General features: G+C 58.2%; 2 protein-coding genes across 19 annotated transcripts in view; both read left to right on the top strand.

Annotated features, from left to right (window-relative positions):
* On the top strand, nt 1-5,732 carry UBL5 (ubiquitin like 5). Of its 5 annotated transcripts, XR_014950456.1 has the most exons (7): nt 2-106; nt 1,571-1,628; nt 3,406-3,489; nt 4,651-4,688; nt 5,094-5,148; nt 5,219-5,301; nt 5,538-5,732. XR_014950456.1 is itself a non-coding variant. In XM_085563171.1 (6 exons), exons 2-5 carry the CDS (start codon nt 1,573-1,575, stop codon nt 5,135-5,137), a joined length of 222 nt encoding a protein of 73 aa, XP_085419297.1. In that variant the 5' UTR covers nt 1-106; nt 1,571-1,572; the 3' UTR covers nt 5,138-5,140; nt 5,201-5,732. The 5 variants fall into 5 exon arrangements, 3 of the variants coding, with proteins under 3 accessions (XP_085419297.1, XP_085419295.1, XP_085419296.1); XM_085563171.1 differs by having other exon boundaries at nt 1-106; nt 5,094-5,140; nt 5,201-5,732; XM_085563169.1 differs by having other exon boundaries at nt 5,219-5,732.
* The window catches only part of LOC110484685 (uncharacterized), a 26,429-nt gene continuing 14,783 nt past the window's right edge, over nt 5,707-17,352 (top strand). For 3 of the 14 annotated variants that reach the window (XM_085563141.1, XM_085563142.1, XM_085563143.1), the window contains exons 1-7: nt 6,286-6,917; nt 7,627-7,654; nt 10,408-10,546; nt 12,916-13,027; nt 13,120-13,208; nt 14,281-14,371; nt 14,817-15,683. In XM_085563141.1, the coding sequence (XP_085419267.1) occupies nt 6,337-6,917; nt 7,627-7,654; nt 10,408-10,546; nt 12,916-13,027; nt 13,120-13,208; nt 14,281-14,371; nt 14,817-15,683 (1,907 nt within the window). In that variant the 5' untranslated portion in view covers nt 6,286-6,336. Of the gene's footprint in view, nt 6,018-6,284; nt 6,918-7,469; nt 7,655-9,197; nt 9,240-9,367; nt 9,428-10,407; nt 10,547-12,915; nt 13,028-13,119; nt 13,209-14,280; nt 14,372-14,816; nt 15,684-17,352 lie in introns of those variants that run through there. The other 11 variants (XM_085563148.1, XM_085563152.1, XM_085563144.1 and 8 more) reach the window with 10 other exon arrangements.

Below are 17,352 nucleotides of genomic sequence, written 5' to 3' on the forward strand. Positions count from 1 at the left end.
CCCGCCCGCGCCACTTCCGGCCCCGCCGCCATCTTGGCCCCCCCAGGCGCCACTTCCGGCGCCTCCCTGTGACGTCACCGCCGGGTCTGGCGCGGCAGGCCCGGAGGTACCGGGGGAACCGGGGCGGATTTGGGGCTCCCGGGCGGATTTTGGGGCTCCCGGGCGGATTTTGGGGCTCCGGGGCGGATTTTGGGGTCCCGGGGCGGATTTTGGGGCTCCCGGGGCGGATTTGGGGTCCCGGAGGGGCGCGGGGGCGGTTCCGGGGCGGCCCCGCCGCTGGAGCCGCCGCTGGGCCGGGAACTCTCCGTCCGCTCGCTCCGGTACCGGCGCCTCTGCCCCTCCCCCGCTCCCCTCCTCCCCCTCTGCCCTCCCTCCTTTTCCCTCCCTTTTCCTCTTTCTCCTTCCCCTTTTTCCTCTTATTTTCTGGTTTTTCTCCTTTTTCCTTTTTTTTCCCTTCCCCCTCCTTTTTTTTTTCTCCTTTTCCCTTTTTTTTCTCCTTTTCTGTTTTTTCTCCTTTTCCCCCTTTATTCTCTTTTTTTTCCTTTTTCTGTTTTTTCTCTTTTTCCTCCTTTCCCCCCTTTTCCCCTTTATTCCCTTTTTTCTCCTTTTTCTGTTTTTTCTCCTTTTCCCTCCTTTCCCCCATTTCCCCCTTTATTCCCTTTTTTCTCCTTTTTCTGTTTTTTCTCTTTTTCCTCCTTTTCCTTTCCCCCCTTTATTCTCTTTCTTCTTCTTTTCTCCTTTTTCTCCTTTTCCCCCTTTATTCCCTTTTTCCTCCTTTTTCTGTTTTTTCTCCTTTTCCCTCCTTTTCCTTTCTTCCCCTCCTTTTCCCTTTTTCCCTCCTTTTCTCTTTTCCCTCTTTTCCTTTTCCCCCTTTATTCCCTTTTTTCTCCTTTTTCTGTTTTTTCTCCTTTTCCTTTTCCCCCTTTATTCTCTTTTTTCTCCTTTTTCTGTTTTTTCTCCTTTTCCCTCCTTTTCCTTTTTTCCAATCCTTTTCCCCCTTTTTTCCTCTTTTTCTCTTTCTCCTCCTTTCCCCCTTTCCCTTTTTTCCCTTTTCTCATTTCCCTTCCCCCTCTCCCTTTCCCTCCCATTTTTTCCCCTCTCCCCCTTTTTTCCTTTTCCCATTTTCCCCTTTCTCATTTCCCTTCTCCCTTTTTTCCCTTTTTCTGACATTTTCCCATTTCCCCCCTTTTTTTCCCTCTCTTTTCCCCTTTCCCTCCTTTCCTTTTTTCCTTTTTTCCCTTTTCCCCTATTTCTCATTTCCCCTTTCCTAATTTTCCACTTTTTTCCCCATTCCCATTTCCCTTTTTTCCCCTTTTCCCCCTTTTTCCATTTCCCCCCCATTTTTCCCATTTTCCCCCTTTTTTCCCCATTTTCCCCCTTTTTTCCCATTTGCCTTTTTTTCCCCATTTCCCCCCCATTTTCCCCCATTTTCCCATTTTTTCCCCATTTCCCCCTTTTCCCACTTCCCCCCCATTTTTCCCCATTTTCCCCATTTTCCCCCCATTTCCCTTTTTCCTTTTTTCTCCATTTTTCCCATTTTCCCCCTTTTTTGCCCATTTTCTGTTCCCAGCCATGATCGAGGTCGTCTGCAACGACCGCCTGGGGAAGAAGGTCCGGGTGAAATGCAAATATCCTTCCTGGTTTGGGGAATTTTGGGGGATTTTGGGGAATTTTGGGGGTTTTGGGGATTTTTGGGGGGAATTTGGCAGGTTTTGGGGTGTGTCTGGGGGATTTGGGGGATATTTCAGGGTGTTTTGGGGCGTTTTGGGGCAGTTTTGGGGGTTTTTGGGGTTGTTTTGGTGAGGTTTGGGGTATTTGGAACTGATTTTTTGGGGCGGTTTTGGGGTATTTTTGGGGGAGTTTTGGGGTGGTTTTGGGGCAGTTTCGGGTTTTTTTTGGGGCAGGTTTTTGGATGTATTTGGGACAGGTTTTGGGTGTTTTTGTGGGGCAGTTTTGGGGTGTTTTTGGGGCAGTTTTGGGGTGTTTTGGGGGCAGGTTTTTGGGTGTATTTGGGGTGTTTTTGGGGCAGTTTTGGGGTGTTTTTGGGGCAGTTTTGGGTGTATTTGGGGTGTTTTGGGGGCAGGTTTTTGGGTGTATTTGGGGTGTGTTTGGGGCAGGTTTTTGGGTGTATTTGGGGTGTTTTGGGGGCAGGTTTTTGGGTATATTTGGGGTGTTTTTGGGGCAGTTTTGGGGTGTTTTTGGGGCAGTTTTGGGTGTATTTGGGGTGTTTTTGGGGCAGGTTTTTGGGTGTATTTGGGGCAGGTTTTGGGGTGTGTTTGGGCGGTTTTGGGGTGTTTTTAAGATTGTTTTTGGGGTGTATTTGGGGCAGTTTTGGAGTGGTTTTGGGGTGTTTCTGGGGCAGTTTTTTGTGGGTTTGGGGCAGGTTTTGGGGGTGTTTTTGGGGCAGTTTTGAGGCAGTTTCGGGGTGTTTTTGGTTGTTTTTGGGGCAGTTTTTGGGGCGGTTTTTGGGGTGGTTTTGGGGCAGTTTTGGGGGTGGTTTGGGGGCAGTTTTGGGGTGGTTTGGGGCGGTTTTGGGGTGTATTTGGGGCAGGTTTTGGGGGCAGTTTTGGGGTGTGTTTGGGGCAGGTTTTGGGGAGTATTTAGGGTGTTTTTGGGGTGTATTTGGGGTAGTTTTGGGAAGTGTTTTGGGGTAGTTTTGGGGCAGTTTTTGGGGTGGTTTTGGGGTGTATTTGGGGTGTGTTTGGAGCAGTTTTTGGGTGTTTCTGGGGTGGTTTTGGGGTGTTTTTAAGGCAGGTATTGGGGCAGTTTTAGGATATATTTGAGGTGTTTCCGGGGTGGTTTTGGGGTGTATTTGAGGTGTATTTGGGGCAGTTTTTGGGTGTTTCCGGGGTGGTTTTGGGATGTTTCTGGGGCAGTTTTTTGGGGTGTGTTTGGGGCAGTTTTGGGAAGTGTTTTGGGGTAGTTTTGGGGCAGTTTTGGGATGAGTTTGGGGCAGTTTTTGGGGCGGTTTTGGTGTGGTTTTTGGGTGTATTTGGGGCGTTTTTGGGGTGCTTTTGGGGCAGTTTTTGGGGCAGTTTTGGAGGGTATTTGGGGTGTGTTTGGGGCAGTTTTTGGGTGTTTCCGGGGTGGTTTTGGGGTGTGTTTGGGGCAGTTTTTGGGTGTGTTTGGGCTGTTTCCAGGGCGGTTTTGGGGTGTATTTGGAACAGTTTTGGGGCAGTTTTTGGGTATTTCCAGGGTTGCTTTGGGGCAGTTTTGGGCTGTGTTTGGGGTGTTTCTGGGGCGGTTTGGGGGTTTCTTTGGGTGTGTTTGGAGCAGTTTCCGGGGCGGGGTTGGGGTGTGTTTGGGGTGGTTTTGGGGCAATTTTGGGGTGTCTTTGGAGCAGTTTTGGGGGCGGTTTTGGGGTGTCTGGGTGCCCGTGGCCCCGTTTCCTTGACGGCGGGGCAGCCCCGAGGACTCGATCCGCGACCTGAAGAAGCTGATCGCGGCCCAGACCGGCACCCGCTGGGACAAGATCGTCCTCAAAAAATGGTCTGGGGGGCTGGGGAGGGGTTTGGGGGGCTGGGGAGGGGTTTGGGGGGACCTGGGGGGGTTTGGGGGGGCTGGGGAGGGGTTTGGGGGGGCTGGGGAGGGGGCTGGGGGACTGGGGAGGGGTTTGGGGGGGCTGGGGAAGGGTTTGGGGGGGCTGGGGAGGGGGCATGGGGGGCTGGGGAGGGGTTTGGGGGGACCTGGCGGGGTTTGGGGGGTCAGGGGAGGGGTTTGGGGGGCTGGGGACAGGTTTCGGGGGCACCTGGGGGGGTTTGGGGAGGCTGGGGAGGGGTCTGGGGGAGCTGGGGAGGGGTTTGGGGGGGCTGGGGAGGGGTTTGGGGGGATGGGGAGGGGTTTGGGGGGCTGGGGAGGGGGCTGGGGGGGCTGGGGAGGGGTTTGGGGGGCACCTGGTGGGGTTTGGGGAGGCTGGGGAGGGGGCTGGGGGGGCTGGGGGGGTTTGGGGAGGCTGGGGAGGGGTTTGGGGGGTCAGGGGGGGTTTGGGGGTGCTGGGGAGGTGTTTGGGGGGGCTGGGGAAGGGTTTGGGGGGCTGGGGAGGGGTTTTGGGGGGGCTGGGGAGGGGTTTGGGGGCATCTGGAGGGGTTTGGGGGGCCCCTGGGGGGGTTTGGGGGAGCTGGGGAGGGGTTTGGGGGGCTGGGGAGGGGTTTGGGGGGCTGGGGAGGGGTTTGGGGGGCTGGGGAGGGGTTTGGGGGGGCTGGGGAGGGGTTTGGGGGGCCCCTGGGGAGATTTGGGGGGGCTGGGGAGGGGTTTGGGGGCACCTGAGGGGTTTTTGGGGCACCTGAGGGGGTTTGGGGAGGGTCTGAGGTGGCCCAGGGGGGTTTGGGGTAGGGGTCAGGAGGAAGCCCCGAGGTTTTGGATGGGTTTTGGGGTGTCAGGAGGGAGCCCCGGGGTTTTTGGGGTGTTTTTGGGGGGTTTTGGGGTGTCAGGAGGGAGCCCCGGGGGTTTTTGGGGTGTCAGGAGGGAGCCTCGGGGGTTTTTGGGGTGTTTTGGATGGGTTTTGGGGTGTCAGGAGGGAGCCCCGGGGTTTTGGGGTGTTTTTGGGTGTCAGGAGGGAGCCCCGGGGTTTTGGGGGCCCCTGGGGGCGGCGCCTCCTCCCCTGGGGTTTTGGGGAGGGGGTGACGCCCTCGCCCCCTCCCCTCCCCCCAGGTACACCATCTTCAAGGACCACGTCACGCTCGGGGACTGTATCCACCCAAAAAACTGACCCCAACACCCCAAAAACCTGACCCAAACACCCTGGAACCCCAAAAACCCCCAGAGACCCTCCCCGGAACCCCAAAAACCCAACCCAAACACCCCAAAAACCCAACCCAAACACCCCAAAAATCTGACCCCCAACACCCCAGAACCCCAAAAATCCGACCCCAACACCCCAGAACCCTAAAAACCCCCAAAAACCCGACCCAAACACCCTGGAACCCCAAAAACCCCCAGAGACCCTCCCCGGAACCCCAAAAACCTGACCCCAGCACCCCAGAACCCCAAAAAACCCCAAAAACCCGACCCCAACACCCCAAAAACCCCCAGAGACCCTCCCCAAACACCCCAACCCCCAAACCCCAGATTTGTTTTCCTTGACTCCGGCTCAGATGAGATCCACGACGGGATGAACCTGGAGCTGTACTACCAATAGAGCCCAGTACGGACCAGTACGGACCAGTACTGACCAGTATGGACCGGTACTGACCAGTACGGACCAGTACGGACCAGTACTGACCAGTATGGACCGGTACTGACCAGTACGGACCAGTATGGACCAGTACTGACCAGTACAGCCACCCCAGTTCAGCCAGCCCAGTTCATCCCAGTGCTCCCAGTTCAGCCCAGTTCAGCCATCCCAGTGCTCCCAGTTCAGCCATCCCAGTGTTCCCAGTTCAGCCATCCCAGTACATCCCAGTTCAGCCATCCCAGTTCAGCCCAGTTCAGCCATCCCAGTGCTCCCAGTTCAGCCATTCCAGTGCTCCCAGTCCAGCCCAGTTCAACCATCCCAGTGCTCCCAGTACATCCCAGTTGAACCATCCCAGTGCTCCCAGTTTCAGCCAGCCCAGTTCATCCCAGCGCTCCCAGTCCATCCCAGTGCTCCCAGTCCATCCCAGTGCTCCCAGTTCAGCCATCCCAGTGCTCCCAGTTCAGCCATCCCAGCGCTCCCAGTCCATCCCAGCGCCCCTGCCCCGTTTTCCCCCATTTCCGCCCCGTTTGTTGATGAATAAACGCGACTTTGAGGCCTCCGGGCGATCTTTGTGGTTTCACGGCGGCGCCCCGGGGCTCGTGTCGCCATGTCGCGATATTCCATGTCCCGACCGGGAGAAACCCGCGACGGGGGCCGGGGTCAGGCGCGGCGCGGGGCAGCCCCGTCGCCACGGTAACGGGGGGGCCTTCCCGGGGCCGGCGCGCCGCGCTCAGCGCGGGTTCCAATCAGGCGCGGCGCGGGGCAGCCCCGTCGCCATGGCAGCGGGGGCCTGGCGGGGACGCGGCGCGCGAAATGGCGGCGCCCAGGGAGAGCGCGGGAGCGGGTGAGGGAACGGGAACGGGAAACGGGAAACGGGAAACGGGAAACGGGAAACGGGAATGGGAAATGGGAATGGGAATGGGAATAGGGATGGGGATGGGAATGGGGATGGGAATGGAGATGGGGATGGAGATGGGGATGGAATGGGAATGGGGAATGGGAAATGGGGATGGGAATGGGGATGGGAATGGGGATGGGAATGGAATGGGGATGGGAATGGAATGGGGATGGGAATGGAATGGGGATGGGAACCGGGAAAGGGAACCTGGAGTGTTAACGGGAACGGGACTGGGAATGAGGAATGGGAATGGAATGGGGATGGAATGGGGACGGGGAGCAGGAGCGGGAACCGGAACAGGAACCGGGAAGGGGAACCAGGAAAGCGAACGGGAACTGGACCGGGAATGGGGAACAGGAATAGGAACTGGAGCGGGAATGGGGAACGGGAAAACGGGAATAGGAACGGGAATGGGGAACGGGAACAGGAAAAGGGGAATGGGGAATGGGAAAATGGGAATAGGAGCGGGAATAGGAACGGGAAAACGGGAATAGGAACGGGAGCGGGAATGGGGAACAGGAATGGGGAACGGGAAAACGGGAATAGGAACGGGAATGGGGAACGGGAAAGGAACGGGAAAATGGGAATGGGAAATGGGAGTGGGAATAGGGAACGGGAAAGGAACGGGAAAATGGGAATGGGAACGGGAAAACGGGAATGGGGAATGGGAGCGGGAATAGGGAACGGGAAAGGAACGGGAAAACAGGAATGGAAACGGGAACGGGAAAACGGGAACGGGAAAACAGGAACGGCCCCGAGCCGCCTCCCGTCCCCTCAGGGCCGCCGGGGCCGGGCGGGTGGAGCCGGGATCGGCCGGGAATGGCGGAGAGACCGGAACGGGCCCGGGTGAGTGACGGGAGACGGGGCCGGGATCCGGGGGGATCCAGGTGAGGGATCCAGGTGGGATCCAGGTGTGGGATCCAGGTGTGGGATCCAGGTGAGGGACCCGGGGGGGATCCAGCTGGGGGATCCAGCTGTGCAGTCCAGCTGTGGAATCCAGCTGTGGGATCCAGGTGTGCAGTCCAGCTGTGGAATCCAGCTGTGGGATCCAGGTGTGCAGTCCAGCTGTGGGATCCAGCTGTGATCCAGCTGTGGGATCCAGCTGGGATCCAGCTGTGGGATCCAGCTGTAGGATCCAGCTGGGATCCAGGTGGGGGATCCAGGTGTAATCCAGGTGGGGGATCCAGGTGAGGGATCCAGCTGTGATCCAGGTGTGGGATCCAGCTGTGGGATCCAGCTGGGATCCAGGTGTGGGATCCAGGTGTGATCCAGATGTGATCCAGGTGGGGGATCCAGCTGGGATCCAGCTGTGGGATCCAGGTGTGATCCAGCTGGGATCCAGGTGGGGGATCCAGGTGTGATCCAGCTGGGATCCAGCTGTGGGATCCAGCTGTGGGATCCAGGTGTGATCCAGCTGTGGGATCCAGCTGTGGGATCCAGCTGTGGGATCCAGCTGTGGGATCCAGCTGGAATCCAGCTGTGATCCCCTCCTGCCTCACCTTTGGGGCCGTTCCGGCTCTTCCGTCTCTCCCAAGGGGATTTTGTCTCTCCTCAGGCTGCCGGGGCCCGGAGCAGGTCACCAGGTGAGCGCTCACCTGTCCCACCTGTCCCACCTGTCCTTGTTCTCCTCACCTGTCCCACCTGTCCTCACCTGTCCCACCTGTCCTCACCTGTCCTTGTTCTCCTCACCTGTCCCACCTGTCCTCACCTGTCCTCACCTGTCCCACCTGTCCTCACCTGTCCCACCTGTCCTTGTTCTCCTCACCTGTCCCACCTGTCCTCACCTGTCCCACCTGTCCTCACCTGTCCCACCTGTCCTCACCTGTCCTTGTTCTCCTCACCTGTCCTCACCTGTCCTCACCTGTCCCACCTGTCCCACCTGTCCTCACCTGTCCTCACCTGTCCCACCTGTCCTTGTTCTCCTCACCTGTCCCACCTGTCCTCACCTGTCCTCACCTGTCCCACCTGTCCTCACCTGTCCCACCTGTCCTCACCTGTCCTTGTTCTCCTCACCTGTCCTCACCTGTCCTCACCTGTCCCACCTGTCCCACCTGTCCCACCTGTCCTCACCTGTCCTCACCTGTCCCACCTGTCCTTGTTCTCCTCACCTGTCCCACCTGTCCTCACCTGTCCTCACCTGTCCCACCTGTCCCACCTGTCCTTGTTCCCCTCATCTGCTCTCACCTGTCCTCACCTGTTCTCATTCACCTCACCTGTCCTTGTCCTCCTCACCTGTCCCACCTGTCCTCACCTGTTCTCATTCACCTCACCTGTCCTTGTCCCCCTCACCTGTCCTCACCTGTCCTCACCTGTTCTCATTCACCTCACCTGTCCTTGTCCTCCTCACCTGTCCCACCTGTCCTCACCTGTCCTCACCTGCTCTCCAGGGGATTTGGGTTCCTGGGAATGCTGGGATGGAGAGGGGTGGGAATGTCCCAGGGGACAGGTGAGATGGGACAGGTGGGACATGGACAGGTGAGATGGGACAGGTGGGACATGGAGAGGTGAGATATGGACAGATAGGATGGGACAGGTGGGATGGGACAGGTGAGATGGGACAGGTGATGGGACAGGTGGGATATGGACAGGTGAGATGGGACAGGTGATGGGACAGGTGGGATATGGACAGGTGAGATGGGACAGGTGAGATGGGACAGGTGAGATGGACAGGTGGGATGGACAGGTGGGATGGACAGGTGAGATGGGACAGGTGAGATGGGACAGGTGGGATATGGACAGGTGGGATATAGACAGGTGAGATATGGACAGGTGAGATATGGACAGGTGGGATGGGACAGGTGAGATATGGACAGGTGAGATGGGACAGGTGGGATGGGACAGGTGAGATGGACAGGTGGGATATGGACAGGTGGGATGGACAGGTGGGATGGGACAGGTGAGATGTTCCAGGAGCTTTTCCCATCTGCTTGGTACAGGGAACCCACCTGGGCCCACCTGAGCTCACCTGGACCCACCTGGGCCCACCTGGGCTCACCTGAGCTCACCTGGACCCACCTGGACCCACCTGGGCCCACCTGGGCTCACCTGAGCTCACCTGGACCCACCTGGACCCACCTGGGCTCACCTGGGCTCACCTGGGCTCACCTGGGCTCTGTCCTGTTCCAGATCCTGTCGAGGACGTGCTCGGGGAGCTCCTGGGATCCGATGGTAAAGGGAGAGCTCCCGGCGGGCTCACCTGGGCTCACCTGGGAACCCCTGGGCTCACCTGGGGCTGCCCCGCCCTCCCCGTTCCCACCTGGCTCCGGCTCCATCCCTGACCCCTCCCTTGTTCCCAGAGGACGTCCCGGCTCCGCCCTGCCGAGGTTCCCGCGCCGCCTTCCCACAGGTGAGCCCAGGTGAGCTCAGGTGGGCTCAGGTGAGTTCCAGGTGGGTCCAGGTGAGCTCCAGGTGAGCTCAGGTGGGTCCAGGTGAGCTCAGGTGGGCTCAGGTGAGTTCCAGGTGGGTCCAGGTGAGCTCCAGGTAAGCCCAGGTGGGTCCAGGTGAGCTCCAGGTGAGCTCCAGGTAAGCCCAGGTGGGTCCAGGTGAGCCCAGGTGGGTCCAGGTGAGCTCCAGGTGAGCCCCTCCCTGCTGGGCCCACCTGGGAGCACCTGGGGCCCCGCCCCCCCTCACCTGGGCTGTGCCTGGAGGGGGCTGGGATTGGGATTGTGGAGGGAAAATCCCAAAAAATGGGAAATTCCCAATGGGGAACAGGAAATTCCCGAAGAACAGGGAATGGGAAATTCCCAAAAAAATGAAAATTCTCAAAGAACGGGAAATTCCCAAAAAAATGAAAATTCTCAAAGAACGGGAAATTCCCAGCGGGGAATGGGAAATTCCCGAAAAACTGAAAATTCTCAAAGAAGGGGAAATTCCCAGCGGGGAATGAAAAATTCCCGAAAAACCGAAAATTCTCAAAGAACGGGAAATTCCCAGCGGAGAATGGGAAATTCCCGAAAAACTGAAAATTCTCAAAGAACAGGAAATTCCCAGCGGGGAATGAAAAATTCCCAAAAAACCGAAAATTCTCAAAGAACGGGAAATTCCCAGCGGGGAATGGGAAATTCCCGAAAAACTGAAAATTCTCAAAGAACGGGAAATTCCCAGCGGGGAATGGGAAATTCCCAAAAAAATGAAAATTCTCAAAGAAGGGGAAATTCCCAGTGGGGAATGAAAAATTCCCGAAAAACTGAAAATTCTCAAAGAAGGGAGAATTCCCAGCGGGGAATGGGAAATTCCCGAAAAACTGAAAATTCTCAAAGAAGGGGAAATTCCCAGTGGGAAGGTGGAAGGGGCGAAGGTGGGCGGGGCAGAATTCCCAAAGGATTTGGGATCCCAGCAGGAGCCGGATCACCGGGATCACCGGGATCCCGTGGATCACCTGGATGAGCTGGACGCGCTGGATGCAGAAATCCTGGGAATGGTCGGAGCCGGGTCCAGGCCGGGGAAACGCGGGAAGGGGCCGGATCCCGAAACAGGTACCGGGAATTCCGTGGGATCAACTCCATCCCTGTGGGATCGACTCCATCCCTGTGGGATCGACCCCGTTCCCAAGGGATCAAATCCCATCCCAATGGATCAAACCTCATCCCAATGGATCAAACCCCATCCATGGATCAAACCCCATCCATGGATCAAACCCCATCCATGGATCAAACCCCATCCATGGATAAAACCCCATCCATGGATCAAACCCCATCCCAATGGATCAAACCCCATCCCAATGGATCAAACCCCATCCATGGATCAAACCCCATCCATGGATCAAACCCCATCCATGGATCAAACCCCATCCATGGATCAAACCCCATCCCAATGGATCAAACCCCATCCATGGATCAAACCCCATCCATGGAGCAAACCCCATCCATGGATCAAACCTCATCCCAATGGATCAAACCCCATCCCAATGGATCAAACCCCATCCATGGATCAAACCCCATCCATGGATCAAACCTCATCCCAATGGATCAAACCCCATCCATGGATCAAACCCCATCCATGGATCAAACCCCATCCCAATGGATCAAACCCCATCCCAATGGATCAAACCCCATCCATGGATCAAACCCCATCCCAATGGATCAAACCCCATCCCAATGGATCAAACCCCATCCCAATGGATCAAACCCAATCCATGGATCAAACCCCATCCATGGATCAAACCTCATCCCAATGGATCAAACCCCATCCCAATGGATCAAACCCCATCCCAATGGATCAAACCCAATCCATGGATCAAACCCCATCCATGGATCAAACCCCATCCCAATGGATCAAACCCCATCCCTGGATCAAACTCCATCCCAATGGATCAAACCCCATCCCAATGGATCAAACCTCATCCCAATGGATCAAACCCCATCCATGGATCAAACCCCATCCCAATGGATCAAACCCCATCCATGGATCAAACCCCATCCATGGATCAAACCCCATCCATGGATCAAACCCCATCCATGGATCAAACCTCATCCCAATGGATCAAACCCCATCCCAATGGATCAAACCCAATCCATGGATCAAACCCCATCCATGGATCAAACCCCATCCCAATGGATCAAACCCCATCCATGGATCAAACCTCATCCCAATGGATCAAACCCCATCCCAATGGATCAAATCCCATTCCAATGGATCAAACCCCATCCCATTGGATCAAATCCCATTCCAATGGATCAAACCCCATCCATGGATCAAACCCCATCCATGGATCAAACCCCATCCCTGGATCAAACCCCATCCCAATGGATCAAACCCCATCCATGGATCAAACCCCATCCCAATGGATCAAACCCCATCCATGGATCAAACCCCATCCATGGATCAAACCCCATCCATGGATCAAACCCCATCCCAATGGATCAAACCCCATCCATGGATCAAACCCCATCCCAATGGATCAAACCCCATCCCAATGGATCAAACCCCATCCATGGATCAAACCCCATCCATGGATCAAACCCCATCCCAATGGATCAAACCCCATCCCAATGGATCAAACCCCATCCATGGATCAAACCCCATCCATGGATCAAACCCCATCCATGGATCAAACCCCATCCATGGGATCCCAATGCTGTGGGACAGGAACACACGGACACGGGGGGACAGGGAGGGGACATGGGAACACCCAGAGCTGGAGACACCCAGGGATGTCCCGGTGCTGGTGACACTGGAGATGTCCCAGTGCTGGTGACACCCAGGAATGTCCCAGTGCTGGTGGCACCAGGGATGTCCCCGAGATGTCCCCGCGCCGGTGGCACCCGGGCTGTCCCAGCGCTGGTGGCACCGGGGATGTCCCTGAGATGTCCCAGTGGTGGTGGCACCAGGGCTGTCCCTGCATTGGTCACACTGGAGATGTCCCAGCGCTGGTGGCACCAGGGATGTCCCTGAGATGTCCCAGTGGTGATGGCACCAGGGCTGTCCCAGTGGTGGTGGCACCAGGGATGTCCCTGAGATGTCCCCGCACTGGTGACACCCAGGGATGTCCCAGTGCTGGTGGCACCGGGGATGTCCCTGAGATGTCCCAGCGCTGGTGGCACCAGGGATGTCCCAGCGCTGGTGGCACCAGGGATGTCCCTGAGATGTCCCAGCGCTGGTGGCACCAGGGATGTCCCTGAGATGTCCCGGTGCTGGTGGCACCAGGGATGTCCCTGAGATGTCCCAGAGCTGGTGACGCCCAGGGATGTCCCAGCGTTGGTCACACTGGAGATGTCCCAGCGCTGGTGGCACCAGGGCTGTCCCTGAGATGTCCCCGCACTGGTGACACCCAGGGATGTCCCAGCGCTGGTGGCACCAGGGATGTCCCTGAGACGTCCCCGGTGCCATCGGTGCCACCCCCCAGCGCCGCCCCGTCCCGGTGTCACCTCTGGGGACGACGCCGACGCCGTGATGGATTCCCCGGGACTCGGCAGCGGCGCCGACGGAGCCGGGAGCGCGCCGGGAACGCCGGGAGGGTGAGGGGACAACGGGACGGGCACGGGGACGGTCCCGGTGCCACCCCGGTGCCACCCCGGTGCCACCCCGGTGCCACCCGGCCTGTGCCCAGCCAGGGGCTCCGGAAGGGCCGCGCCGGGATCCGGGAGCAGCCGGGAAAGGCGGAATTCCGGCCGGAGCCCAAGGGGCAGGAGCGGCCAGGTGAGCCGGGCCGGGAGCCGTGGGAAGGGGCTCCGGAGGGACAAAATTCCCACTGGGAATTCCGGGAGGAGCAGCACAGGGGTTTTCCAGAGGTTTAATCCCACTGGGAATTCCGGGAAGGAGCAGCACAGGGGTTTTCCAAGCCCAATCCCACTGGGAATTCCAGGAGGAGCAGCACAGGGGTTTTCCAAACCCAATCCCGTTGGGAATTCCGGGAGGAGCAGCACAGGGGTTTTCCAGAGGGTCAAAATTCCCATTGGGAATTCCGGGAAGGGGCAGCACAGGGGTTTTCCATGCCCAATCCCATTGGGAATTCCGGGAGGAGCAGCACAGGGGTTTTCCAGAGGGTCAATCCCATTGGGAATTCCGGGAGGAGCAGCACAGGGGTTTTCCAGAGGTTTAATCCTGTTGGGAATTCTGGGATGGGGCAGCACAGGGGTTTTCCAGAGGGACAAAATCCCATTGGGAATTCCGGGAGGAGCAGCACAGGGGTTTTCCAGAGGTTTAATCCCACTGGGAATTCCGGGAGGAGCAGCACAGCGGTTTTCCAAACCCAATCCCATTGGGAATTCCGGGATGGGGCAGCACAGGGGTTTTCCAGAGGGACAAAATTCCCACTGGGAATTCCGGGATGGGGCAGCACAGGGGTTTTCCAGAGGTTTAATCCCACTGGGAATTCTGGGATGGGGCAGCACAGGGGTTTTCCAGAGGGTCAAAATTCCCATTGGGAATTCCGGGAGGAGCAGCACAGGGGTTTTCCAGAGGTTTCATCCCGTTGGGAATTCCGGGAGGAGCAGCACAGGGGTTTTCCAGAGGGACAAAATTCCCACTGGGAATTCCGGGAGGAGCAGCACAGGGGTTTTCCAGAGGGACAAAATTCCCATTGGGAATTCCAGGGAGGAGCAGCACAGGGGTTTTCCAGAGGTTTAATCCCACTGGGAATTCCGGGAGGAGCAGCACAGGGGTTTTCCAAGCCCAATCCCATTGGGAATTCCGGGAGGAGCAGCACAGGGGTTTTCCAAGGCCAATCCCGTCGGGAATTTTGGGAATTCCGGGAATTCCGTGTCCGCAGGGCCGGGCGGGGCCCGGATCCAGCCGGGTTTTCCCTTTGGATCCTACGAGCCCTCGGTGGCCTCAGGGACAGCGCGGAGACGGGAACGGAGGTACCGGGGGGGGACATCCCCAGCCAGACGTGTCCCCAAATGTCCCCAAAGTGTCCAAATGTCCCCAAAGTGTCCCCAAAGTGTCCCCAGTGTCCCCCAAGTCCCCCAATGTCCCCAGTGTCCCCAGTGTCCCCAAAGTGTCCCCAATGTCCCCACTGTCCCCAAATGTCCCCAAAGTGTCCCCAAAGTCCCCCCAATGTCCCCACTGTCCCCAAATGTCCCCAAATGTCCCCAATGTCCCCAATGTCCCCCAATGTCCCCAATGTCCCCAATGTCCCTAGTGTCCCCAGTGTCCCCAATGTCCCCAATGTCCCCAATGTCCCTAGTGTCCCCAATGTCCCCAATGTCCCCAATGTCCCCAGTGTCCCCAGTGTCCCCAGTGTCCCCAGTGTCCCCAATGTCCCCAATCCCCTCAGTGTCCCCCCAGTGTCCCTCTCCCCCCCAGGTGTCCGGCTGGGAGCAGCTCCCGACGTCCCTCCGGGGCCACCTGGCTGGGGCTGAAGGATGAGGATTTCCTGGAATTAGGGGACGAGGATTTCCCGGGATTGGGATCGAAGAATGAGGGTTTCCCGGGATTGGGATCAAAGGACACGGATTTCCCGGGATTGGGATCAAAGGACACGGATTTCCCGGGTTTGGGATCAAAGGACACGGATTTCCCGGGATTGGGACAGAAGGACAAGGATTTCCCGGGATTGGGACAGAAGGACAAGGATTTTCTGGGATTGAAGAGCAAAGATCCTCCAGGGCTGGGATCGAAGAACAAGGATTTCCCAGGATTGGAATCGGAGCATGAGGATCCCCCAGGATCGGGATCAAAGAACAAGGATCCCCCGGGATCGGGATCAAAGAACAAGGATCCCCCGGGATCGGGATCAAAGAACAAGGATTTCCCAGGATTGGGATGGAAGAACGAGGATTTTCCGGGATCGGGATCAAAGAACAAGGATCCCCCGGGATTGGGATGGAAGAACGAGGATCCCCCGGGATTGGGATGGAAGAACGAGGGATTCCCAGGATCAGGATCGAAGAACGAGGATTTCCCGGGATCGGGATGGAAGAACGAGGATTTCCCGGGATCGGGATGGAAGAACGAGGATTTCCCGGGATCGGGATGGAAGAACAAGGATCCCCCGGGATCGGGATGGAAGAACGAGGATCCCCCGGGATCGGGATGGAAGAACGAGGGTTTCCCGGGATCGGGATGGAAGAACGAGGGTTTCCCGGGATCCTCGGATCCCCGGAAGGACGGGGCTGCCCCGGTCCCGAAGCGGAGCCCGGCGGAGCCTCCGGAGCTCCCCGAGCCCGGCAGGTAACGGCAGCTCCCGGGAACTGCCCCGGCATCCAGGAGATTCCCGGGCCCGGGATCCCAGCCCAGGTGTGCCCAGGGATGGCCCAGCTGTGCCCAGGTGTGCCAGGGGATGTCCCTGTCCCAGGTGTCCTCCAGGTGTGCCAGGTGATGTCCCTGTCCCAGGTGTGCCAGGGGATGTCCCTGTCCCAGGTGTCCCAGGTGATGTCCCTGTCCCAGGTGATGTCCCTGTCCCAGGTGTCCTCCAGGTGTGCCAGGTGATGTCCCTGTCCCAGGTGATGTCCCTGTCCCAGGTGATGTCCCTGTCCCAGGTGTGCCAGGTGATGTCCCTCTCCCAGGTGATGTCCCTGTCCCAGGGGCTGTCCCTGTCCCAGGTGTCCTCCAGGTGTCCCAGGGGATGTCCCTGTCCCAGGGGCTGTCCCTGTCCCAGGTGTCCTCCAGGTGTCCCCGGGAATGTCCCTATCCTGGAATTCCCCCACCTGAGCTCCTCCCCCCTCCCGGCCGAGGCTCCCCTGGCTCAGCTCACCTGGGACACAGGTGTCACCTGGGAGGACACAGGTGTCACCTGGGCGGGCTCAGTGTCACCTGGGAGGACACAGGTGTCACCTGGGAGGGCTCAGGTGTCACCTGGGACTCAGGTGTCACACCTGGGAGGGCACAGGTGACAGGTGGCACGGGTGACACAGGTGATAAGAGGTGGCACAGGTGACACAATACAGGTGATATGGCACAGGTGACACAGGGGAGATGGCACAGGTGGCACAGGTGACAGAGATTACCCAGGTGGCACAGGTGACAGAGGGGGCACAGGTGGCAGAGGTGACATGGCACAGGTGACTCAGGTGGCAAAAATGGCACAGGTGACACAGGTGACGTGGTACTGTGGCACAGGTGGCACAGGTAGCACAGGTGACATGGCACAGGTGACTCAGGTGACACAGGTGACATGGCACAGATGTCACAGGTGACAAGGCACAGGTGACACAAGTGGCACAGGTCAGGTGGCTCAGGTGACACAGGTGACTCAGGTGGCAAAAATGGCACAGGTGACTCAGGTGGCACAGGTGACGCAGGTGACTCAGGTGGCACAGGTAGCACAGGTGAGGCGACACCGAGGCGCAGGTGACTCAGGTGGCACAGGTGACTCAGGTGACACAGGTGACATGGCACAGGTGGCTCAGGTGACTCAGGTAGCACAGGTGGCTCAGGTGAGGTGGCACCATGGCACAGGTAGCTCAGGTGACACAGGTGACAAGGCACAGGTGGCACAGGTGAGGTGGCTCAGGTGACACAGGTAGCACAGGTGACACAGGTGGCCCAGGTGACAAGGCACAGGTGGCCCAGGTGGCACAGGTAGCACAGGTGAGGTGACACAGGTGGCACAGGTGGCTCAGGTGGCACAGGTGAGGCGGCACCGAGGCGCAGGTGGCCCGGGCGGGGTGGGCCCTGCCCCTCTCCCGCTCATTCCCGCTGGGATCTGTTCCCGCTCATTCCCGCTGGGATCTGTTCCCGCTCATTCCCACTCATTCCCGCTCATTCCGGCTGGGATCTGTTCCCGCTCATTCCCGCTCATTCCCGCTGGGATCTGTTCCCGCTCATTCCGGCTGGGATCTGTTCCTGCTCATTCCCGCTGGGATCTGTTCCCGCTCATTCCCGCTCATTCCCGCTCATT

The sequence above is a fragment of the Lonchura striata genome, chromosome 30 (genome assembly GCF_050655825.1).
Source record: "Lonchura striata isolate lonStrDom1 chromosome 30, ASM5065582v1, whole genome shotgun sequence".
Taxonomy (NCBI): Eukaryota; Metazoa; Chordata; class Aves; order Passeriformes; family Estrildidae; genus Lonchura; species Lonchura striata.